The following is a 26,271-nucleotide window of genomic DNA, read 5'->3' on the forward strand; positions in this document are numbered from 1 at the left end:
GTGAATATTTCAAATGGAAGTTACCAAATTGTCTATTCTATTCGAAACTTGTACTCCCTCTGTGGAAGAGTTTAGCTAAATCTTCCACAAGGGAGTGTGAATTTTAAATGAAATGGCCCATTGAATGATGCTGCTCTTTTCACCTACAAGTGTAGTTATCTGCTATGTATCATCTCTAGCCCCATCAGGAATGTAAGAGGATGCAGGCATGTTATTGTTACCTCAAGTCCAGAGTGCCTGCCACAATTCCAAGCCAGGTCATGATGTGAACTAGTTTATTTTCCCCTTCAATATTGTGTTAGTATCATGTCACTATATACTGCTCAGTGCCAGAAGTGGGTAAGTGCAATAGCTGCCCTGTGAAAATTTGGCAATTTACATACAGTATAATAGTACTGAATCTAAACATGGTAGCTACACAAGGCGGGGGGGCATTGTAACAATAAATCCCTTTTTAGCCGGATAATGGGCGAAAATAGTGTAAAATACCATTTTTTTCGCGCCTCACGTGCACATCGTCCCAATAAGGCCCTTTTCGGGAAGCTCAAGACATACAGTCTCTATGTATTGTATGATGCAACTGCAATTTTTTTCGTCTGTGCCCCAAAAATTTTATTTTGACCCCCCCCTGACCAAGAAAGCTGGCTACGCCCCTGGACAAGTGATCCAGTTTCAAAAGTGACAAATTTAGATCCTCCTTCAAGGCGATCCTTTGATTACGGGTTCAATCAAACCAGGTGGATGAACACGCACTCTGCTGGTTCAATATCTGCATGCTTGGAGTCAATACAAATTTGTTGTCACTTTTCAAATTGCTATAATTTAGGAAAATAAAGTTGCAGTTGGCTGAATGAGGTATCAAAATATGTAGAACAAAATTTTCTTGGTAATTTAGGTTTAGTGTCTTTAAGATATTGCTTTTGTTTGAAGTATTTGGATACTTTTTGTGTGCAGCATAGTATGTGTATCTATTTATGTGTTTTAAGTATTTTGTTATTTCATGCTTGTCACATGAATGTGATATGAAACATTGATGTAATGAATAAATTTGATGTATGTGAGGTCCACAATCAGTCCAGTGAGACAATGTATGTCTACATGATTACATGAATGATGTATGTAGGTACAGGGAGACAGTGTCTACATGAATGATGTATGTAGGTCCAGGGAGACAATGTTTACACGATTACATGAATGATGTAAATAGAGGTCCTGCATGAAATTATCGATTGGCTCCAAACAAAGGATTTGAGCCCGTGTCCTTCACCGTAGTTATGGCAGAGTGCAGTCCATTCAATCAAATGTTGTCATCATCAACCTATTTGATCGTAGTGCAGGGTTATGTGTGTGAGACGAACTGTCATGGTAGATTGCAATCATGCTTTTGTTGAATCCATTTGAGTAGTCCGCCATATTTACGGTATGATACGTCACATGCAAGGCCTGGCAATTTTTTCATATCAAATATATGAGAAAAAGAAGTATACAGCAATGTTGAAAAATATGCAAATTTTCGTTCAATTATACATTGCTGTAAGTGGTCCATGGAGGCCAAAGGCAGCAAATTTGAAATTGAGAAAAAGGCAAAAACATGGAGTAAAAAACAGTAAATACATAAGAAAATAGACATCACAAAACTTCATAATTTTAGAATCAAGTATGCTAGACCTTTGGAATTTTCAGTATATTGATAACCTAATGTTTGTAACTCAATTAAAACAAATTCCTCTTTTGGCTTCCATGGACTAGACCATGTCACATATTATATATGTGATGTGATCAAGCAAAATCAGTCAGAAGTTGGATATATTGATTTTCAGATATAGCCAAACAAAGACAATAATTAATGACTACTATCCCTACATACAACTAAGTGTTGAAATCATCAGCAGGGCATGTCTGACATTTTGAGAGAAAAATGTTTGATTATTTCCATTTCAATTTTCTGATAATTTACTTTTTCATGAAAATAATGAAAGGTTTGGCCAAAATGAAAAAGTGATTTGGGCATATGATGGGAAACTTGAGATCACTTTTGGTCTTACACTGGCTGGGTATTTTAGCGCCCATAACGAAAATGTGAATATCTGAGTTTTCATTTGTTAGATTTTCTGATTTAGTGAATAACTGTTAGTGCCTTTAAGGTTAGCAACTATTTTTAAACTGTTTCGATTTGGTAGTTCACAGCATCTTGCGAATGGCAGTGAGCTTTGGCAAATATTGTATTGATCATTTCTAGTGTGTGTGTAGAAGAATTCAAATATCACAGATATGCTCTTGTTGGTCCTGTGGTTCTTGAGTTATGTTGTAAAGAGGGCTGAAACAGCAACACTTTTGTAAAAAAGTACATAACTCATTCACAAGAATAAATCAAGCAAGTTTTCAAAGTATATGATTTGTAGAATGAACTTTTGCAAAACCTCAATGTGTTATTTTTCAATAATATATTGATTTTGATAATTAAAATCGATTTTTTTTTGGCTGCTTCGACCAACAATAGATTATGTAGCCTGAATGCTGCACATATAACATAAATAAGAATGTGTTGCTGTCAAAACAGCTCTATTCATAGTTGTAATCAAATGCAAACCTGCAAATGTATTCATAGCAACATGAAAATCAGGTCATTTCTATTTAACTCACATGATTAAGCCTGTTGGTAAAACAGGTCGTTGCTTTTTAAAGGTCATCTTTTTTTGTTCTGTCCAATAGCATTTAGAAGAAGAAATTGGGCTGTTCCAGTTGACATCCATACACTGCCATGGAAGACATGAGCTTTATCTCCCATACAGGGAGTGTAAATTATGGGTGACTCCATTTGAAATTCACACTCCCCATGTGGGAGATTAATAAGGTCTTCCATAGGGGGTGTATGGATTTCAACTGTAAGGGACAATATGTTATATTATACGAAAGTTTTAAAGAATTCAATTTTCCAAATATATTGGGTCGCCTTCCTTTAAATTACAATTGCATAACTGAAGTTATGAGAGACAATTAATGATTTGAATTTCATATATATCTTGTAGGCCTATATGGCTAAGTGGACTGGATAGCTGTGAGCAGTGTTCCATAAACAACAGTCTATTCCTATGAAGACTTGATGCAGGCAAATCTACTTGAGCAAAGGGCCATTCCAGTTCTATTTGAAATCTACACCCCCTGTGTGGGAAGTTAAGGTCATGTCTTCTATAGGGGGTGTATGGATTTCAACTGGAATAGCCCATTTTGGAGCAGACGACACTGAATGGGTGACTCCATTTGAAAATCACACTCCCTGTGTGGGAGATTGAGGTCATGTCTTCCACAGTGGGTGTATGAATTTCAACTGGAATAGCCCATTTTGGAGCAGACGACTTAATAGGTGGTTCCGTTTGAAAGTCACACTCCCTGTGTGGGAGATTGAGGTCATGTCTTCTATACGGTGTGTGTGTGTATTTAAACTGGAATTGCCCAATTTAGTTTCTGGTGTCATACACAAATATAAATCAGCTTGTTCTCGTTTTTTTAACCTCAAAATGTTTTTTCGGGAATTTTCAACTGTAGAAATCCAATGCTTGTAGTGTAGTCTGCTTGATTTTTCACAAATGAAGATTTGTTATCAATATCATTGCATCAATTGTATGGTATGTCAATTTCAAGATTAAGTTGCAGGGTGGTGGTTAATGCAACTGGGTGCTAAAATGAATGACACATTTTTTTTTATTAAGCTTAAAGGGGACATTGACAAGATGGTTTAGAGAATGAGCTTGCTGGAGGCAGAGTACGCAATAGATTTGGAATTAGTATAGAGTGAGGTAGTCAGATATGCAGCAATGAGGAATTCCACGACATATGCGATAGATGTAATGCCATGCGGTGTATGTCGTTCTTTAAGAAAGTATTTCACAGCATTCAAGTGTTTGCCATTGTATTGAGATTTCCGTACGTGAGAAACATGGGACCGAAATCAAACGGTGGTGGAACGCCGATTGCTAAGAGTACGCGAGATGAGGAAGAGGTAGGTTTATGAAAATATTCAACTGATTGATTCAATATTTGGTTGGATTTATCTGATATAAATAATTGTCTAATTTGAATTGCTCATATGAATCATTGGTATGTTAAATTTATTAGTGTTTTGAATGTAAACATTTACACTTTGAAATCTTGCAATTTTCAATGAAGTCAGTCTGGTGAAAACGGAGCTTTGTACCATATACCTACAAATCTTCGGGGAAAAAGTACTTGGAACGCTTGGCACACTCTGTCGAAATTGGGTGTGGAATTTCTTATGATCATGGAAATGATGTATATTGTGCTTGGGAACAAACATGACATCTACAACAATGATTTACCCTTCGCCTCTCCCCATGATTCAATGCTGGAACACATTGGGAAACTTTTGAAAACATTGGCATTTCTCAACATTGCACGGGGGAGAGGGGTGACAGTTTTCTGTTATTTACATGCAAGCGTTCCAAGACTTATTTCGATGATTGTACATGTAGGTTTCATTATGATTGAGGCATGGAAAGTTTCAGAAAAATAACATTTGTGGGGTTTTTTTTAATTGCATTTTTGTTACTAAAATGGAGGTTATATAAGAGTGCCCACAACAAGCACTCTCTCCATAGGACTACATGTAAAGACCAGGTATAGAAACACAGCTCTAAAATAAAATTGTCCGCTTTTCAGTAGATATCCATGAAAAAGCTTATTACTAAAATTTCAGTTGATTCCGATTTTGCGTTTGTGAGTTATGCATGATTATGTGTATTACACTGCTCCATAGACAATACGTTGTAATTTTGTTCTGGTATACCAGAATGAAACTAATTCAAATATCACAAAATTTTTGCGAAACAAATTAATCTGCAAGAAATGTTTTGTACATACACATTATATAGCCAGACTTCATTACATTGGTAGGGTCCATGGCCAGTCTATAATATCGAATTGATTAATACGAATTAAACAATTCATTGATGTTAGCACTGGGTAGTAGCCATTACTGCCAGTAGACAGGAAGACTAAAAAGTTGACCTCAATGCTGTAGGTGGTCTTCCTGTGCTTTTAAATGGGACAGCAGTTACCTTGGCCAATTTTTAGACCAAAATTTTGGATTTACATATTGTTTTCTAAGTTTGTGAGAGCAAAACAAGACTATCCCTTGATGGATTTTTTGATTAAGTTTTTCATAACATATTAAAAAGGCAGAGACCCCTGCTGTATAATAAATTAGCAGGTAAGTTTTGAGTAACCTTGGTGAAAATTATCAAAAAAGTGCCTATTCTTTTGTGTGTGTACGATCCATCACCTGTCACTTGGTAGTCTTGTAACATGTCTAATGGCGCTGCCCATGGCCACTCGATGAATTGTTTAATTCGAATTAATCAATTCGATACTATAGACTGATAGCTAGCCACAAACACATCATTTACAAGATTCTTCTTCTCGCATACAAAACTGTCAATGGTCAGTCACCGGAATAATATTGCTGAACTTGTATAGGGTCTTCTTGTATAATCCCCTTGAATTATACAGCTCATTAATCAGAGTCCTTGGATGCATTCAAATTAAATGTCTTTAATACAATCATTCATTTGGAAATAGATAGATGGTCAGTGTCTAATTGAGTTTACAATTAAAGGTCCGTAACCCGATCGACAGCATCATCCCCCCGATTTTTTTCATTGTTGATGAGGTTTTAGTATCACATAATAGATACTATTTTTCTCATTACTATCCTGAAATTTGACGCTCCAAGTCGATGTATTTCCGGAGAAATCATGAAACACAGCGGCTTTTACAGGTATACCAGTTTGTAAACAATGGTAAATACTTTGATTTCTGGGCCGGGAATTATGAACGAAATAGCTCGTAATATCAGTCGCCTCAACAGCTACTTTGGTTTCGCGTCATACACATTCTGTGAAAAAAGCGAACCACACTAACTGCTGAGGAGACGCGTCTAGACGGTGTGCTGTATTTAATTATAAATTTTCCACGATGGAGGCAGCGGGCGATTAGCTCAGTCGGTTAGCGCTTCATGTTTCTACCGAGAGGTAATCGGTTCAAAATCCGGTGTCGGAATGTTTTTTTTTCCTGTCCATTTTTAACCCAAACTTTTTTATATTCATTTGAAATGTACATATTGCAAGGGGAAATATATTTTGTTTCCTTTTTTTCTGAAACGGTACGAAAAAAACAAATATTTTTCGTTCAATACGGGCCGGGCATTGATTGTACAGCATGTCAGCATTAAATTCGTCATACGAACGGAAATGGTTGTTGTTGCTTGCCTACCCAGAATGCAATTCACGTATACCAAAGTATTGGATTGCAAATTTGGCTATTTATTCACATTTACGCCGAAAATGCTCTCGTTTTTTCACAAAGCAGCATAAAGGGGGCGATATTTGATATTATTATGTAATTTTAAAGACAATCCATATCCAAAACCAATAGGGTTACCCCCTTTAATGAAATTCTTGCTTGTTGTACTGTACTCAACATTTATTTTAGTTCTATTCAAAATAATTAGTTAAAAGGGCATTTCGTGATCCACAGCATCATCCCCCACTTTTCTCAAAAGAAATTGAGATTTTTATACCACTGGAAACCCACCAGGAGCCCACTTGATACCTCGCTTGCTACGATAGTGGAGCTTGAACAATTCTATTTTCCAAAAGTGGAGCTTCAGATACTTTACTTTAGAACCTCTGATCTATATGTATACCAAGATAATTTCCACAAAGTTTATGCTGAGTATTTTTGTTTCACGCTGGTAAAATTAAATTAACTTATCATATGGATGTTGTGATGAGGCAATTTTGTACTTTTGAAGATGAGGGTCCAGGGGCGAAGCCCTGGCGGGGTTTGAGGGGGCATTGTGGGTTTTATGCATTGTAAATGGCCTAGGATGGCTCTTGTTTTACATACATTTGTAGCATTAAAATTGCAAATTAACCCTTCATATGTTGTTTTTACTTGGCATATAAACAGTTATGTAACCATTTATATATGGTTAATGATCAATGGAAAATAAAAAACTAAAATGAGCTTACCACCATGACCACCGGCAATTAATGACTCAAGTTACATTTCCATGAATCAAGCTTTTTTTTTTTTTTTTTTATGTAATTTTTTGATTTGGTTTGTTTTTTTGGTATGCGGTCAAGTGCCACTTGGCTTGCGTCGATGTGCCACAAGTGGTGCACATGCCGCCAGTTTAGAATCCCTGGTGTAGATTATTTATTCAGTAGTTGAAAACATTAGTTTGAAAGTGTAATCAAATGAAAGCTTGTTCTCGTTTTTTTAACCTCAAAATGTTTTTTCGGGAATTTTCAACTGTAGAAATCCAATGCTTGTAGTGTAGTCTGCTTGATTTTTCACAAATGAAGATTTGTTATCAATATCATTGCATCAATTGTACGGTATGTCAATTTCAAGATTAAGTTGCAGGGTGGTGGTTAATGCAACTGGGTGCTAAAATGAATGACACATTTTTTTTTTATTAAGCTTAAAGGGGACATTGACAAGATGGTTTAGAGAATGAGCTTGCTGGAGGCAGAGTACGCAATAGATTTGGAATTAGTATAGAGTGAGGTAGTCAGATATGCAGCAATGAGGAATTCCACGACATATGCGATAGATGTAATGCCATGCGGTGTATGTCGTTCTTTAAGAAAGTATTTCACAGCATTCAAGTGTTTGCCATTGTATTGAGATTTCGTGACGTGAGAAACATGGGACCGAAATCAAGCGGTGGTGGGAACGCCGATTGCTAAGAGTATGTGAGATGAGGAAGAGGTAGGTTTATGAAAATATTCAACTGATTGATTCAATATTTGGTTGGATTTATCTGATATAAATAATTGTCTAATTTGAATTGCTCATATGAATCATTGGTATGTTAAATTTATTAGTGTTTTGAATGTAAACATTTACACTTTGAAATCTTGCAATTTTCAATGAAGTCAGTCTGGTGAAAACGGAGCTTTGTACCATATACCTACAAATCTTCGGGGAAAAAGTACTTGGAACGCTTGGCACACTCTGTCGAAATTGGGTGTGGAATTTCTTATGATCATGGAAATGATGTATATTGTGCTTGGGAACAAACATGACATCTACAACAATGATTTACCCTTCGCCTCTCCCCATGATTCAATGCTGGAACACATTGGGAAACTTTTGAAAACATTGGCATTTCTCAACATTGCACGGGGAGAGGGGTGACAGTTTTCTGTTATTTACATGCAAGCGTCCAAGACTTATTTCGATGATTGTACATGTAGGTTTCATTATGATTGAGGCATGGAAAGTTTCAGAAAAATAACATTTGTGGGGTTTTTTTTTAATTGCATTTTTGTTACTAAAATGGAGGTTATATAAGAGTGCCCACAACAAGCACTCTCTCCATAGGACTACATGTAAAGACCAGGTATAGAAACACAGCTCTAAAATAAAATTGTCCGTTTTCAGTAGATATCCATGAAAAAAGCTTATTACTAAAATTTCAGTTGATTCCGATTTTGCGTTTGTGAGTTATGCATGATTATGTGTATTACACTGCTCCATAGACAATACGTTGTAATTTTGTTCTGGTATACCAGAATGAAACTAATTCAAATATCACAAAATTTTTGCGAAACAAATTAATCTGCAAGAAATGTTTTGTACATACACATTATATAGCCAGACTTCATTACATTGGTAGGGTCCATGGCCAGTCTATAATATCGAATTGATTAATACGAATTAAACAATTCATTGATGTTAGCACTGGGTAGTAGCCATTACTGCCAGTAGACAGGAAGTCTAAAAAGTTGACCTCAATGCTGTAGGTGGTCTTCCTGTGCTTTTAAATGGGACAGCAGTTACCTTGGCCAATTTTTAGACCAAAATTTTGGATTTACATATTGTTTTCTAAGTTTGTGAGAGCAAAACAAGACTATCCCTTGATGGATTTTTTGATTAAGTTTTTCATAACATATTAAAAAAGGCAGAGACCCCTGCTGTATAATAAATTAGCAGGTAAGTTTTGAGTAACCTTGGTGAAAATTATCAAAAAAGTGCCTATTCTTTTGTGTGTGTACGATCCATCACCTGTCACTTGGTAGTCTTGTAACATGTCTAATGGCGCTGCCCATGGCCACTCGATGAATTGTTTAATTCGAATTAATCAATTCGATACTATAGACTGATGGCTAGCCACAAACACATCATTTACAAGATTCTTCTTCTCGCATACAAAACTGTCAATGGTCAGTCACCGGAATAATATTGCTGAACTTGTATAGGGTCTTCTTGTATAATCCCCTTGAATTATACAGCTCATTAATCAGAGTCCTTGGATGCATTCAAATTAAATGTCTTTAATACAATCATTCATTTGGAAATAGATAGATGGTCAGTGTCTAATTGAGTTTACAATTAATGAAATTCTTGCTTGTTGTACTGTACTCAACATTTATTTTTAGTTCTATTCAAAATAATTAGTTAAAAGGGCATTTCGTGATCCACAGCATCATCCCCCACTTTTCTCAAAAGAAATTGAGATTTTTATACCACTGGAAACCCACCAGGAGCCCACTTGATACCTCGCTTGCTACGATAGTGGAGCTTGAACAATTCTATTTTCCAAAAGTGGAGCTTCAGATACTTTACTTTAGAACCTCTGATCTATATGTATACCAAGATAATTTCCACAAAGTTTATGCTGAGTATTTTTGTTTCACGCTGGTAAAATTAAATTAACTTATCATATGGATGTTGTGATGAGGCAATTTTGTACTTTTGAAGATGAGGGTCCAGGGGCGAAGCCCTGGCGGGGTTTGAGGGGGCATTGTGGGTTTTATGCATTGTAAATGGCCTAGGATGGCTCTTGTTTTACATACATTTGTAGCATTAAAATTGCAAATTAACCCTTCATATGTTGTTTTACTTGGCATATAAACAGTTATGTAACCATTTATATATGGTTAATGATCAATGGAAAATAAAAAACTAAAATGAGCTTACCACCATGACCACCGGCAATTAATGACTCAAGTTACATTTCCATGAATCAAGCTTTTTTTTTTTTTTTTTTTTTTATGTAATTTTTGATTTGGTTTGTTTTTTGGTATGCGGTCAAGTGCCACTTGGTTTGCGTCGATGTGCCACAAGTGGTGCACATGCCGCCAGTTTAGAATCCCTGGTGTAGATTATTTATTCAGTAGTTGAAAACATTAGTTTGAAAGTGTAATCAAATGAAAGCCATAAAAATTCTGGTAGAACTTTCCTATCCAACAATAACCCTGACCATTTGCCTTCTTGATTATAAAGATAGATGGCCTCCTTTACTGTAGCAAGTAGTATACTGTACAGAGGGATATTGTTGCTGGGTTAAGTTTTTGCGATTTTATCAATTCTGGACAGTTTAGTGGGTGTTTAATTTATGTTTCCAAATATATTCACATTAAGTACTATGTGTAATAAATATTTTAGAGGGTTAAAAATTCATGGCTGCCTGTTACCACTAAAAGCTTAAAAATTAAACCCAAAAAAATTCCTTGCTATACAGTAGTTATGTACGAAAGGTCAAGGAACCTCCTGACTTGAACACAGTTATGACAATTTTGATGCTGTTAATAAAGATTGAATTGGTTTTATGGGCTGTTCCATTCAAAATCCACATTCCCCCTGTGGAAGATTTTGGAAATATCTTCCACAGGGGGAGTATGAATTTCAAATGGAATGAATGCATTAGGCAGCTCCATTTGAGGTTTGGTCATATTCACTAGGATCCATAACATGCTCATCTATCAGGGCACAGCTCTTCAAACCCAGTACATTCGTATATTCATTTAATGACCTTTGAAAATTTGGGTACAAAAACTCATGCTCTGCAACCTGAGGCCAATTTTGCACTGTGATTGTTCAATTAAGGTTATTGAACTATGCAGTTTGGATGAGGCCATTGTGGTCCATAGTCATTATTCACCTGTCACACATGGTTAGGTTAGGGATACTTCATCACCATGATATTGGGAGTACATAATATACAAATTCATATGATTTGATTGGCCTTTATTATCAACTGAAAGTCTGATATTTAGCTTATTATATGAAAATTCTGTCCTTTATTGATCAACTATGATATCATAAAATGCTAGCACACATTGACATGTTGAAGAATTATGACAAATACTACAGTGCTGTGTACTGTAAATAGCATAGACATAGACATAATATTGTGCTGTCTACTGAAGATAGCATAGACATATATTGTGCTATCTTAAGAAGATAGTATAGATGTATTGTACTATCTACTGAAGATAGCGTAGGTATATATTGTTCTGTCTACTGAAGATAGTATAGACATTATTGTGCAGTCTTCTGAAAATAGCATTATATTGTGTTGTCTGCTATCTAATAAAGAGCTTGTATGCATATTGTGCTACTGAAGAAGGCATAGTTGTAATATTGTGCTAACTACCATGTCTACTGAAGATAGCATAGATATATATTGTGATTTCTACAGAAGATAGCATAGACATTGTGCTACCTGCTAAAGATTACATAGATATTATTGTGATGTCTACTGAAGATAGTACAGATATATATTGTGCTATCCTATGAAGATAGTATAGATGTTTTGTGCTATCTACTGAAGCTATATAGTGTTGGCATATTATTGTGCAGTCTACTGAAAATAGCATTTTTATAATTAATCTAATATATGTCTACTGAAGATAGTATAGATATAATAGCACAGACATTGTGCTACCTGCCGAAGATTACATAGACATTATTGTGATGTCTACTGAAGATAGTACAGACATATATTGTGCTATCTTATGAAGATAGCATAGATGTGGAATCAAGCGGTCAAACTCCACTTGGCTTGCGTCAATGCGCCACAAGTGGGGCACGTGCCACCATTTTGATTCCCTGACTTAAACATGTTGTGCTGTCTACTGAAGACAGCATAGACATATTGTGCTGTCTACTGAAGATAGCACATGCATATCTACCTCTGTGGAAGATTGTGGAAATATCTTCCACAGGGGTATGAATGGAATGAATATATTAAGCAGCTGTATTTAAATTTCATCCTCCCTCTGAAAAAAAAATCAACTTGAATCTTCCACAGATGGGCTGGTGAGTTGTAAATAGAGTTGGTTAATGTGCTAATTCCATTTGTAATTCATACTCCCGCTGTGGAACATATTTCCCAAATCTTCCACATGGTTAGTGTGGATTTTAAACGGAATAGCACTTTGCGCTTAATGGATTGATTGATAGATAACCAAATCAAATTAAATGACATGTAAAATAAGCAGTGAATGAAATGACGACCGGGGTCTATGGAATAAGAATAACAAAACGAGGCCGTTAGTGATGACCTAGCGTATTAATTGGTGTTTGATTGACTGAGGAAGTCCATGTCTTAATGGTCGGAATGTTTGCACAGTGCCTACCAGACGTAGACTAAATGGGGACTCGATAGGTATCCTAAAAGCTTGCTGCATATATGACAGTTGGTGTCCTCGCGGTAGCCATATTGGTAGGCATTAATATCGGAGGATAAATATTATATTTGTGATTATGTGACATGATGGGTCAGAGATTAGCGGAGATTATTATGGATTAGTTACTGGTATAGTCGTGTTATGGGACATGTTCTTTGCTACAGTCAACATGGCAATAATTCTGCACACAACCGGAGGATATCGCAAAGAGGTATTAGCACTAGCATAAAGCCATTTTGATTTTGAATTTTATTTTATTATATTTTATTTGAAAATCTATATGACATTAAAATGTCTATTAATAGTAATGATAGTTTTGTTAAAGGAGTATTTCGTGATCCTAGCATCCTCTTTTTATAACATTTTACAGTAGTTATCCACAGAAAAAAAACCATATTTTCAAAAGTTCAGTTGATTCTAATTTTGTGTTTGAAAGTTATGCGTGATTATGTGTATTACACTGTTGCATAGGCCAATGTGTTATAATTATGTTTTGGTATACCAGAACGTAATACAAATTTGACAATATTTTTGCTAAACGAAATAATCTGCAAAAAAATAATTTTTTTGTACTTTGTACATAAACATTATGTAGGCAATGGTTTCCAGTGGTGTAAAATTCTTAGGAGAAAAGTGGGGGGGGGGATGCGGATCATGAAATGCCCCTTTAATGGCAACTATTTGAGGTGTTTTTTTATGACAGGCCTAGTCAGTGGCCATCTTTTGATTTCAATCAAATGAACTATGCCACATCTGCAAATGCCATTTAAATAGAAATAAACTAATAAAAATCACAATGCAAGCAACTCCAATGGGCTATACCAGTTGAAATCCACACTCCCCCTGTGGAAGATTGTGGAAATATCTTCCACAGGGGGAGTATGTTTTTCAAATGTAATTGGTCAGAATTAATCATTTTGGAACCCATACTCCCCCTGTATTATGGCTTTACCTATATCATCTGCAACTGGAGTGAGTATTTCAAATGGAAGCTACCCAATTATTGATTCTATTCAAAACTCATACTCCCTCTGTGGAAGACTTTAGATAAATCTTCCACAGGGGTAGTGTGAATTTTAAATGGAATAGCCCAATGCTATACTAGACGGACATCTAAGAGTTCAAAATCATAATGCTATTTTAACTAGTTAGACAAATCTGTCAGTCGTAATGGTTGATTTATCTGCGGAAGATAATTGCAATATTTTGATCTTATTAGAGGCTAATAAAGATTAGCTCATGGAGTGTGAATATTAGGAAGTATGGACCATTAATGTTGCGGAACTTGTTACAAAATATGTGTCATGTGTCTGGATATAACAATTACTGGGGGTTCGCTCAAAAATTTTTCAATGCACAGAGGCCTTGCGATGCAAATTTTGATTAGCTATAGTCAGTATGTCTCCTTTGAGTCAGTATTTTAAATATTGTTTTTTAATGTATCTTTAAACTTAATGATGTACGTATATAAAACTATACATTTTCAGAATTGATGCAAGGAATCTAAGTAGTACAACAGATTCCTACAAAAAATGAGTAGTTATTGAGAAAATCACAAAATTTGATTTTACTTAAATGTCTCGATGAAGGCTAAGTGTATGCAAGACTAAGGAAGTTTGTAAAAAGTGATCAAGCTGAGACACCTCATCCCAATGGCATAGTTCAATAACCTCAATTAATCAATCGTAGTGCAAAATTTGACCTCAAGTTGCAGAGTATGAGTTTTTGTACTCAAATTTTCAAAGGTCATTCAATGAATACACAAATGTATTGGGGTTAAAGAACTGTACCCCTGATAGATGAGCATGTTGTGGATCCTAGTGATAGCAAACTCCCCCAAACCTCACCACCATTATGCCATGTAAGGTGTACCCTATGGATCCCCAAATAGGTTCATCTAATACAACATGTAAGACATATTTCCTATCCCCAAGTGTCATATAGTATATCAAATTGACTGCTCCTTGCTTCGCAAATGATAAAACCATCTGTCCATATTTTGCATCATTCTGATATATACGACATCGACGGCTCAGTGCCAAAAGTGGGTAAGTGCAATAGCTGCCATGTGTAGCTACCATGTGTAGATGAGTACAGTATACTGCGTGTAAATTGCCAAATGTTCACAGGGCAGCTATTGCACTCACCCACTTCTGGCGCTGAGCAGTCGATATGTGAAATGGGTCGTTTGTCGCTGGGATTCATTTTCAGATGTAGACAAAAAGTCAAGTTCAAGAACTTTTGTATTTTATCATTTTTGTCAACATAAAAATATTTATATCTCAGGAGTGGTAGGCCCAATTTGGATAATATTTTCACCGTACTGTAAATAGTTAAATAACCAGGAATTATAAGTGAAAAAACAAAAGCTGATTTTGTACGACGAGTAACTCCATATGTGTAATTTCATTATGTATAGTGTTGGTTAGGTCATAAAATTCCCTTCCTTTCATTGTAAGCTTTTATCAATCACAGAGCATAGCACTCATAGATCTACACCAGGATATATATGGTTTATACAGAAGTGCAATATAGGCTTTATAGAAAGTGTAAACATGGCCGCCATGGAAGTGGCTTTACGCATTGTGTTAATCACGGATTATTAAATCACATGGTATCACATGGATATGATTTTGATGATTGCTGAATGTTGGTAAAATCGTGTGGAGGATGGCTATTATAGTATCATCAGAAGGAACACCTTCTCCTGTATGTAGTTGGTTTGTACATTGATTTTATTTGACAAGTGGGATTGCTAGAGCGGCGATTAAATATTAGATATAGGGTGAGAAACAGACCATTACCAGAAATAATGGGTGTGTTGGTCAGGACTGGCAAACAGGGTTGTAGCTAGGATAGTTTTAGTGCTGGGTGGCATTTTATGAAAATCTTGCATATCTGGCAATTTTTTGCCAAAATGGACCGAATTCTTGACTAATCCAATAAAATGGTGCAATTTTGGCTTCTTAGTGGTGGGCTATAGTCCTAAAATTGCAGCTCAGTGGTGGGTTCCAAAACTGAGTGGTGGGCTCTACCGCCCACTACCACCCACTGTTGCTACATCCCTGCTGGCAAAATGCTAGTTGGTTTGAGGTTGAGACCCGAAAATCTACTTGCTATCTAATGAAGACAGCATTATTACTGCTTATATGCTATCTTCTGAAGTTAGTATTACTAATTGTGATATAGGGTGAGAAACATACCGTTATCAGAAATAATGGGTGTGTTGGTCAGGACTGACAAAATGTTAGTTGGTTTGAGGTTGAGACTTGAAAATCTACTTGCTATCTAATGAAGACAGCATAATTACTGCTTGTGATATCTTCTGAAGTTAGTATTGCTAATTGTGATGTATTGAACATGTTACTGCTTTTGCTATCTTGTGAAGTTAGTGCTGAAGTTAGTTCTGTAATAACAGCATCATTTTGCGACTACAGGGACAAGCACTGTTATATATTAAAAATATAGGAATTATTATGTTGAGGGAATCCTTTTTATAGGAATTATGGTTTTAATAATTTAATAGAAGATATGGTCTTATTAGTGAGTGCTATCTTCTGAAGATAGCATATAGGTGAGCTATCTTCTGAAGATAGCATATAGGTGAGTGCTATCTTCTGAAGATAGCATATAGGTGAGTGCTATCTTCTGAAGATAGCATATAGGTGAGTGCTATCTTCTGAAGATAGCATTAGGTGAGTGCTATCTTCTGAAGATAGCATATGATATTTGGTTATTTATATAGATATCCTTGGATTGCTCAAATACATACCAACAGTGTGTGAGTGGGTATCATTTTTGGCTCACACAACTGTCATGTTATTTGCATAGTTATAAATATTAATGAGCTTATTTGCATATTTGATCTTGGACAGTAGCCAGATTTGCATGCTTCATCATCAAGCGCGATATTTGACAACTCTAGCTCAACTCAAGTTTCATGCCCAATTCATCAAATTTATTTTATATCAAACTTGGCATGGTGACTGGATATGGGGGCCTAATGTGCTGTATATAGTTTTGTGTCATGTTATTTCCATATTTATGAATATTAATGACCATATTTGCATATATTACCTAAAATGCCATTACTCCTCTTTTCTAATTTGGTATGGTGATAGGACGTGATCACCTCTTGTGTTGTACAACTTATATCTATGAATATTAATTAGCTTATTTGCATATTATTTGTATTTTCAAATATGTGATGCGATCAAGCAAAATCAGTGCAAACTCTGGGTAAGCTGGATTTTGCAGAAAACCTCATTGAAATTGAACAACCAGTCCGAAAGATATGAGCAATTAAAGAGTTTCCAAACCAATAGTAAACAAAAGGAAATAGTTCCTTTGTTTGGCTATATCTCAAAATCAATATTTCCGAGTTCCGACTGATTTTGCTTGATCACATCACATATTTGTTATTCTCAAACATTTATTGTGGGGCCACCTTAATTATGAACCGTGTAATTCTAGTTGTTACTACTCATGCTATCTACTGAAGATAGTTACTACCAGTTATCAACTTTAAGGTAGCACCTGCGATAATTGACAACAGGATATTGTCAAATCAGCTTGAACAAAGCTCTAAGGGAATTGAGGAAGTCACCTTCTCCCAGCACCTCCTGTAAAACATCCCCATGGGATGTTTATTAATAAACTGCTTTTAACATAGACTCGGTACATGAGTAATTCATGTTTATTCTTCTTTTGTTTCTTTTCATGTTATATCCTGTGGCTTCTGTACCTCATTTGTTATCTCCGCTTACAGGTAAGTAAATATATATAGATTAGATATAGATATAACAGATAGTTTAACTATGAGTAAAATGTTGTAGATAGATATATAAATAGTTTTAATATAATGCATTTTTTCATTTCCTTTGTATTAGTTTTGCTCTATTTGCTGGCATTTTAGCGGAGATTTAATTGGGCGAATTTTGAGTATGAACATTGAAATGGAAATCAGAAATAATACAAATTCGGTAGAAATGTACAAATTAGTTTTTTTAAATGCTGTACATATAGTGTACCTCATGTACATATCAGTGCCAATAGCCATATTGTAGTGCATACTCCTCCTGGGGCTGATCAATTTAACATTACCATTACAACCATGTGGATATATGAGTAGGCTGGGGAGAAAAATTGGACTTTTCATAACATATTTGTACGTTATGTGTGCATTTTTGGTTGTGCTGGTTATTTTTGGTAATGTGTAGGTTTTTTTTTTCATTTCAAGAAAATCAAATTTTGACCTTTTACTACAATTGTAATATCAAGTAACTATGTTAATTAAGGCCAAAAAAAAAAGGTTCGTCTCAAAGCTTGTGCGCGCGTTTGTAAAATCCCACGATTTGACAAAAAACAAATGCGGAAATTTTTTTTATTTCAAATTTTTTTTTTTTTTAGTTTTTTCCAGAAAAAATTGGCGAAAATCAGACTTTTTTCTTAAAATACCATGAAAAAAAGTTGGGAATAAAAAAAAAAAAAAAAAAATTCGCATTTCGCATTTGTTTTTAAATTTCTTGTGAGCTTTGAGACGAACCTTTTTTTTTTGCCTAATCAATGCGACCAGTAAAGATGAGAAATATATACAGTCAATCATATTCCAAATTGCTGCACTTTGCCTTCTAGAGATGCACATGTCCATGAGACGCTAATGGGGCTAACAAAATACAATGAATACAAATACACTTCATATTGTTAAAACTTTGCCTTCTAGAGATGAACATGTCCACGATGTATGCTATAATGAGAATAACAATTCATAGTACAATGAATTGTAAATTCAAACCTATTCCGAATTGCCTGATGGAATTGCAAAATAGTGCATGGTATGAAAGACGACATAGTGAGTGTGTTTATTGAACACACTAGAAATAGCCTATCTAATAATACATCAATGAGTAGTTGTATCCTAGAGGTTTGCAATTTATTACTCAGAGAAGGCGATGATACAGAGATATGTGTAGACGATACTGTTATTGAATGCCAAATTCCAATAGGATATTGCCAACAAATGTGCCCCCTCCTCCACAGCGAATCTATTACTTTTCAGCCGGTACCCATTTGTACACCTGGGTGGGGAGAGGCAGTAGGAGTAAAGAGCTTCACATGGTTGATACAGCAGGGATTCGAACCCACAACCATGAGTTACCTCGCAATGATATAGAGATATGTGTAGACGATACACTCATTGAATGTCAAATTCCAAAATATTGCCAACAAATGTGCCCCCTCCTCCACAGCGAGTCCGTTACCTTTCTGGCATTGAATAAAGCGGGTGGTACTCATTTGTACACCTGGGTGGGGAGAGGCAGTAAGAGTGAAGAGCTGGTTGATACAGCATGGATTCGAACCCAGGACCATGAGCTACCTCGCAATGATATAGAGATATGTGTAGATGATACCATCATTGAATGCCAAATTCCAACCAGATATTGCCAACAAATTTGCCTCTCCTCCGCAGTGAGTCGGTTACCTTTCCGGTATTGAATAAAGCTGGTGGTACTCATTTGTACACCTGGGCGGGGAGAGGCTTATAGAGTGAAGAGCCACACCACACGGTTGATACTGCAGGGATTCGAACCAATGATGATGAGTCTTAACTGCTGTGCTACTGTGCCTAATTTGGCACAAATCATCAAAAATGTGCCTCATTCTTGTCTAAAGTATAAATTATGTGAACCAAAATAACCAAAGATAGCGACTTAAAACTCTCTATTTTCGTATAACCATTTGTACAGACAAAATTAAGACAAACTCATTGTAGATATTTTCTAATATCGCCTATTCTGACTACCATATTGCAAGTTAGGTATTGAGTACATTGAGTTCAAATAGCCACAAGGTATAATATCGTAAATCGCTCATTCAGACTATCTTCCATCTTACAAGTTAGGTGACCCTGAATTCAAATAGCCACGAGGTATAATATCGTAAATCGCTCATTCAGACTATCTTCCATCTTACAAGTTAGGTGACCCTGAATTCAAATAGCCACGAGGTATAATATCGTACTCGTAATCCAAAATTCTTATTCATGATGAACCGATCTACGAAATAGGGCAGAGCATTCAGAAATTGGGATGTTCCGGATGAATTACATACACCCCTTATGGCAGAAATTATCTTAATCGCCCACACAGGGAGTGTAGAATTCAAATGGAGTCACCCGTTTAGGTAATCCCATAACCTGAGCGTGTGACTCCATTTGAAATCTATACACCCTGTATGGGAGATTAATGTCTTGTCTTCCACAGGGGGGTGTGGATTTCAACTGGAATAGCCCATTTTGGAGCAGACAACACTGAATTGGTGGCTCCATTTGAAATTCACACTCCCTGTGTGGGAGATTAAAGTCATGTCTTCCATTGGGGGTGTATGGATTTCAACCAGAAAAGCCCACTGCACTACCGTAAATTGTAAATTGCGGTTGCTGTCATTACACATTTATTCATGGAAACTTTTTTTATTGATTTGATATTTGTAAATGTTGATATTTTTTGTTGTAGTTTTATTTGGCAAAAAAAGTTGCCTGGTCATTGGAAATGATTTATCAACATTATTAGTCTACTGCCATTAAAAAGAAACATCTAGTAGAGATATATAAACAAAACAATAGTTAGGTAGATTTATTTCTTAATAGATGCAACCTCTAGAAGCTTAAGGGTAGACGAGATATTGTTGGTCGAAGCTGCCAAAAAAAAATTGATTTTCATTATCTAAATTAATATATTATTGAAAAATAACACTTTGTTTTGCAAAAGTTCATTCTACAAATCATATACTTTGAAAACTTGCTTGATTTATTGTTGTGAAGTTATGTACGTTTTACAAAAGTGTTGTTGTTTTAGCCCTCTTTACAACATAACTCAAGAACCACAGTACCTACAAAAGTATATCTGTGATTTTTGAATTCTTCTACACACTTGCTATGAAATGATCAATGCAATTTTTGCCAAAGCTCACTACCATTCGCAAGATGCTGTGAACTACCCAATCGTAATAGTTTAAAATAGTTGCTAAGTATAGGCCTATACTCAAATCTGATAGGGGTGGTTACAGATGCATCAATGCATCTTGGAATACCCATCTATTTAATGGTTCAGACTTCTCAGTAAATAAATATGTTGTTTCGGTGGTGTACTTCGCTGAACATCTCTAGTCCTATTTCCAGCATATGTCAGTACACATCAGGCACCTGGTGAAAGTGTAGGTAAATGGCTTGTTAAATGACCACTCATGCAATGGCTAGTAATTGCTATAATGCTTGGAAGTGTATATATTTCGCTGCACATCCCTATTTCTTTCCCAGTATTCACTAAGATCCACAACATGCTCATCTATTCAGGGCACAGTTCTTTAACCCCAATACATTGGTATATTCATTGAATGACCTCTGAAAATTTGGGTACAAAAACTCATACGCTGCAACTTGGGGTCAAATTTGCACATATGATTGTTTAATTGAGGTTATTGGACTATGCCATTGGGATGAGTTTTAACAGTTTTTGCAACCAAATTTTCATTCAATGAATGTACAAATGTATTGGGGTTAAAGAACTGTGTCCTGATAGATGGGCATGTTGTGGATCCTAGTCAGTACACACATGGTGAAGGTAAAATGACCACTCATCACTGCTCATGTAGCTGCATATGCTGTGGGGTTCTTGACCTGCGGATTGCAATAAATAACTGAATACAAAAACAACTTTTAAATCACACCACTGTTGAAGAAACCAGCAAATATTTCCCTATACTGAGTCACATAGGATATATCACATGAGAATGTGATGTCAAACTATGTATTTCTATATAATTACAAATCAGGGTCTTAGCTAGACAGTTTTATAGCCCATTGGAGGTTCATAGAGTTCAAATATGTGCTGCTATGGCCTTGTTTTGCAAATCTGGTCTACTAAAAAGGTCAATAGCCTTTCTCATCGCCTACAATCATGACAATTATAATGTAACATCTGTCTAAGGCCTGTAAGGCATTAATTTTGCCTGTTCCAGGAGCAAACTCCTTGTCTAAAATGACAGGCAGATGGGTGGCTAGCTAAGACACTGTTACAAATTAATGCTATTAGGTATTATGTGGTTACCAATTGATAAATTTGATAAAAACCCAACTTTGTTGTAGAAAGGAGCATTGCACAACTCACAAAATTTACTTTTATATTGCGAAAATTTCCCCTTTAAACTCCAATGCTGAAAATCATGAGGTTGTTGCCCTGTTCTGTGGATTAAACATACAAAATAATCATCATGAAATATCAGGCTTCAGTTGAGAAGCTTATGCATATTAATGAGCTTCAGCAAATTATCACTGAAATGTAAGTGTATGATTTCTACTGATGCAGCCATCAGCTATATCACTGTGATCATGAGGATTATGTGTATCATCATTTACTGAAGTATGCCAACATTTGAGTATGATATGCTGGCAGATAATATCATACAGGGTGTATCAAAATGATCGGTACCCATCATGTTGTGCATTTTTTGTGGTGAACTTGCATTTTTAATGTTGAAAGAAAACAGACAGACTGACCCTGACTTTGGAGCTTTAAAGCCATATTATAACATTTGCTGAGGAAGAACGCCCTCAAAAAAATTTTAAATTCTGGTTTTACACAATTGTAATGTACTTTAGTCAATAAAGATACTCTGCAAAAATCAAGACTTTAGGTGCTGTAGTTTTGTCAAAATCCGAGATTTTGAATACAACGATGGAAACCGGCGTTTTATTATTATGATGGAAATATTAGTCGAACACGTATGCACATTACATTACACGACGTGAGGGATACATACACACACACCCCCAGTATCGCACCAGTATTACAACCATGGGAGTAACATGCATGGGTGCTATAGTAGTAAATTCCAATTTTCTATGCTTTACCTCACTTGTTCGGCTCAAAATTAAAAGTGGACATATCTGACAGTAAAAGCTAACATTTTATGGAAAATAAATACTAATCTATTTTTACAGAAATGTTATAATAAATAAAATAATAAATAAATAAATTTTGGATTTATAAAGCGCCTTTCTCCAGATCTTAGAGGACTCAAAGCGCTGTAATTTCGCTGCAATGGTAAATCATCACAATCAAATCGCATCAACTAGGTTGCTGCCGAACAGCGCACACCTATCCGCATTTAGATTGTAACATCCACCAATTATCTGTGCAGCTCCCCAAATTCCATTGGGTGAAGGAAGTTTTTGATAACCAAACAACTAATCACCAATTTTTGCGATACAGGAGGAAACCGGAGATTCCGGAGAAAACCTGCGAGAGCGAGCATGGAATCGGGATAAACCAAGTGCACATGAGTCCTTGGGCGCGCCGGGCTTGAACCCGGGACCTCAGTGGTGCAAAGCGAGGGAATTACCGCTGCGCTAATTTTGTTCCACTGGTTTCATTTTCTGATATTGGATTTCATAATTTGATCTTATATACCTCGACACCTGCTGATGTTTGACCTTTTGAATGTCAACACATTCCTGGTGCTCTGGAGGTCAGCTGGGCAGGGGAGTGAGTTTCAGGGCTGGAATTGCCAGAGGGCATATAGTATGGTGACCCAAGTGAAGTCCAGCTGGTTAGGATGACAGATTGACCACTGTGTTTTTAAGACTAACTTTCATGCTCATGGCAATTGCCATGGCAACTGGCTGTCAAAGCTGAAAACATTTGAAGAAAGCATGGATTCAAAAGTTTTAAGGATATGTACATGAAATGATTCAAAATTAGCTTCCAAAATCAAGTGGTTTCCACTTGCAGCTATCAAATCTTTCCACCACTATCTTTTAGCTATGGTATGGAATGTAGTCTCTAGTTTCTACCACAGATCCAATTACACAATGTGATTCAATGTCATGTTCCCGGGGGTCACTCCCATTGTGGCCTGTACACCATCCGCGATAATCAACTTTTGAAAAGCACCTAAACAAGGATTTAACCCTTGGCTAAAAGCGACACCCTAAACAAGGATTTCATTCCTAACATCAAATTTCATACCCTAAATTTCAATTCAGCGTGATTTAGAAATTGCAATTTTGCTACCCTTTTTCCAATTTTTCATGTTTTTGACACCCTAAACGCGACACGCGCGATCGTGCCTACCCACTAAAAAACGACCCTTTTACGCGTTTTCATTATCGCGGATGGTGTACAGGCCACAATGGGAGTGACCCCCGGGTCATGTTGCTACAGGAGAAAAGAAAATATTTCAATAAGGTAACGGTACACGATATGTCAATAATTTAGAGGTTTTGTTTTTTCTTGAAAATTTACATAGTCGGTTACAAAAGCAGCACGTTAGTGCATCTTATTGCAAATAGCATTTCCCATGTCTTCAATTACCATGCGACTGTCAAGCGCAATTCCTGGAATCGGTTGCAACTTCATGTGCGATATAGGAATGTGTTTTGCACTTATGTTCTGCATTATAGGTCTTAATAAAATAGAGCTCAAATATCAGAAGCTATCAGATAACGTTTTCAAATTTCCTTGTGTATTTCTGAGACATGGCACTATATTAACCCCCTGAGCACTACCTGCCGATCTAACGTTGCCTCTGATTGGTCAATAACATGATATTTTCACTTTAATCACCAATCAGAATGGACATTGCAAATAATTCACCCCAATTTTTTTTGCATGGTGAAATTGTTCTAACAATGTTGCTGATTGGGCCAATTGATAGTGAAAACTTGTTTTTGGCCAATCGGCAGGTAGTTCTCATGGAGTTAATATCATTGTCTGTGTAATGTCAAGATATTTGCCTGCCATATTATGATGACCCCAGATGACCTACGTGGATGTGACTGGATTTGTCATTATATAATTATAAGATGTTAAGGCAGGTCAGATGGTAGAAGCCAATATTTTTCCAGTTTTAGCCATGTAACTCATTAACTGCAGTGTACTTCTTAATATTAACTCAATGATCTTAGATGAAATGAGTAAAGGAGGCCAATAGCTATATTTATATTTCCATAGGTCTTGTGGTTCTTGACTTTAGGCTGAAAATTTATCAAAATAAAAGTTGTGCTTTTCCCCCCTCCAGTTATGAAGTTTTATGATGTCTATATTCTTATATATTTTATTATTTTACTCCATATTTTTTGTCTTTATCTCAATTTCAAATTTATTGCCTTTGGCCTCCATGGACCAGATTGTGTCACAAATGGAGAAAATGGAAAGAATCCCCCTATAGTAGATGGGCTGCAAACACAGCCCTTGCACTATGCACTGTGAGATTGTGAAGAATTGCTTTTTTTTTATTGGGAAGGATTGTGTAGGAAGAAGTACACATTGTGTGGGATTGCAGTCTTTTTAGAACATGATAGAATTACCATGTTTGAGTGGTAATATGTCTTTCAACATTGTCATTAAAATCATTTAAGTTAACACTTACAATATCAGCAAATTGAGGAGAGTATGTTTCATGATAATAATTGCAAAAACTAGTATATAATTCACTTTAAATTATTTTAGATTATTGCATGTATGCAATGTTCAGATATAATATTTATTAGAATTTAGAAAGATAATTTATAATGCCATCCCAGTCAAATATTATGGAAACATTAGAATTGATTATATTTTTAAAATATTGTGAGTGGATAAGTTGTTTGCAGTGGCAAAACTACATGGGGATTAAAGTAAAATATTTTCTCCCCCCCTGTTTGCAACCCCTACTTTTAAGGCAAAATGACAAAAATTTCCATTTTTATAGCAATTTTGTGCAAAATTTGTTGATTTTGCAACAAATTTTGCCTCCCCTTGAAATTCACTTTTCACCCAGTGCCCCCCCGAAAAAATTCCTGGTGTCGCCACTAGTCATGTGTGCCAGTCACTAAAACAAACCAAAATAAACTTCTTTGTGATTGTATCTCAGAATAAAGACTAGTCACAGACAACTGACTTGACGTTTGACATTACCTTGTTGTTCTATATCACTATTCAGTTTGAATTAATGGTAATATCCATGAAATGGTGGGTGACTTCAACATACATGTTAATAACCCGACAAAATCAGATGTGTCCAATTTTATGACTACACTCGGCAATTCAGGTTTTGAGCAACACGTTACATTCCCAACACATCGATCTGGGAATACATTAGATCTTGTTATCTCACGTCCTGAAGACAATCTCATCAAGGACTGCATCCAAGAATCAATGCTTTCTGACCATCATGTTGTTTATTGCTTGATCGCAATGTCAAAGCCAAAATATCAGAAAACCGAGTTTGTCACACGCAATTTCAAAGATATTGATCTCAAATCCTTCCATGATGATCTTATCTCTGACTTTGATTCTCAAAGTGACACTGTCAATAATCTTGTTGAACTCTACAATAACACCATAAAGAACACTCTTGATAAGCATGCTCCTACCACTGTCCGATCTCGTACCAATAGACCACATCAGCCTTGGTACAATACTGATATCCATGTTGCCCGTCGCCTCCGCCGCCAAATACGAGCGTAAATGGAGGACAACCGCCTTGAAATTCACCGTCAGATCTACATTGACCAAAGAAAGCTGGTTAATGAAATGATAGACAAAGCCAAAAAGGAGCATTACAGATCGGAATTTGAACAAGCTGACTCTAAGACAATGTTCAAGAAAGTAAATTCCCTCCTCGGTAAAGGCACAAAAATACTGCCTGCACATGAATCTGCACAAGATCTCAGTAATGACTTTGCCACCTTCTTTACTGATAAAGTCAACATAATCTCTGAAGGCAT

At 36.0% G+C, this 26,271-nt stretch overlaps 1 protein-coding gene across 12 annotated transcripts in view; it reads left to right on the forward strand.

Annotated features, from left to right (window-relative positions):
- LOC140155571 (prolyl endopeptidase FAP-like) overlaps window positions 1-26,271 on the forward strand; it is a 647,798-nt gene that overhangs the window by 514,400 nt on the left and 107,127 nt on the right. The window contains exon 1 of one of the 12 annotated variants that reach the window (XM_072178472.1): window positions 15,159-15,212. The exons of the other annotated variants lie outside the window; for them this stretch is intronic. Within the exon in view, the coding sequence (XP_072034573.1) occupies window positions 15,174-15,212 (39 nt within the window). The 5' untranslated portion in view covers window positions 15,159-15,173. Of the gene's footprint in view, window positions 1-15,158; window positions 15,213-26,271 lie in introns of those variants that run through there. 12 annotated transcript variants of the gene reach the window in all.

Source organism: Amphiura filiformis, chromosome 6 (assembly GCF_039555335.1).
Source record: "Amphiura filiformis chromosome 6, Afil_fr2py, whole genome shotgun sequence".
NCBI classification, from domain to species: domain Eukaryota; kingdom Metazoa; phylum Echinodermata; class Ophiuroidea; order Amphilepidida; family Amphiuridae; genus Amphiura; species Amphiura filiformis.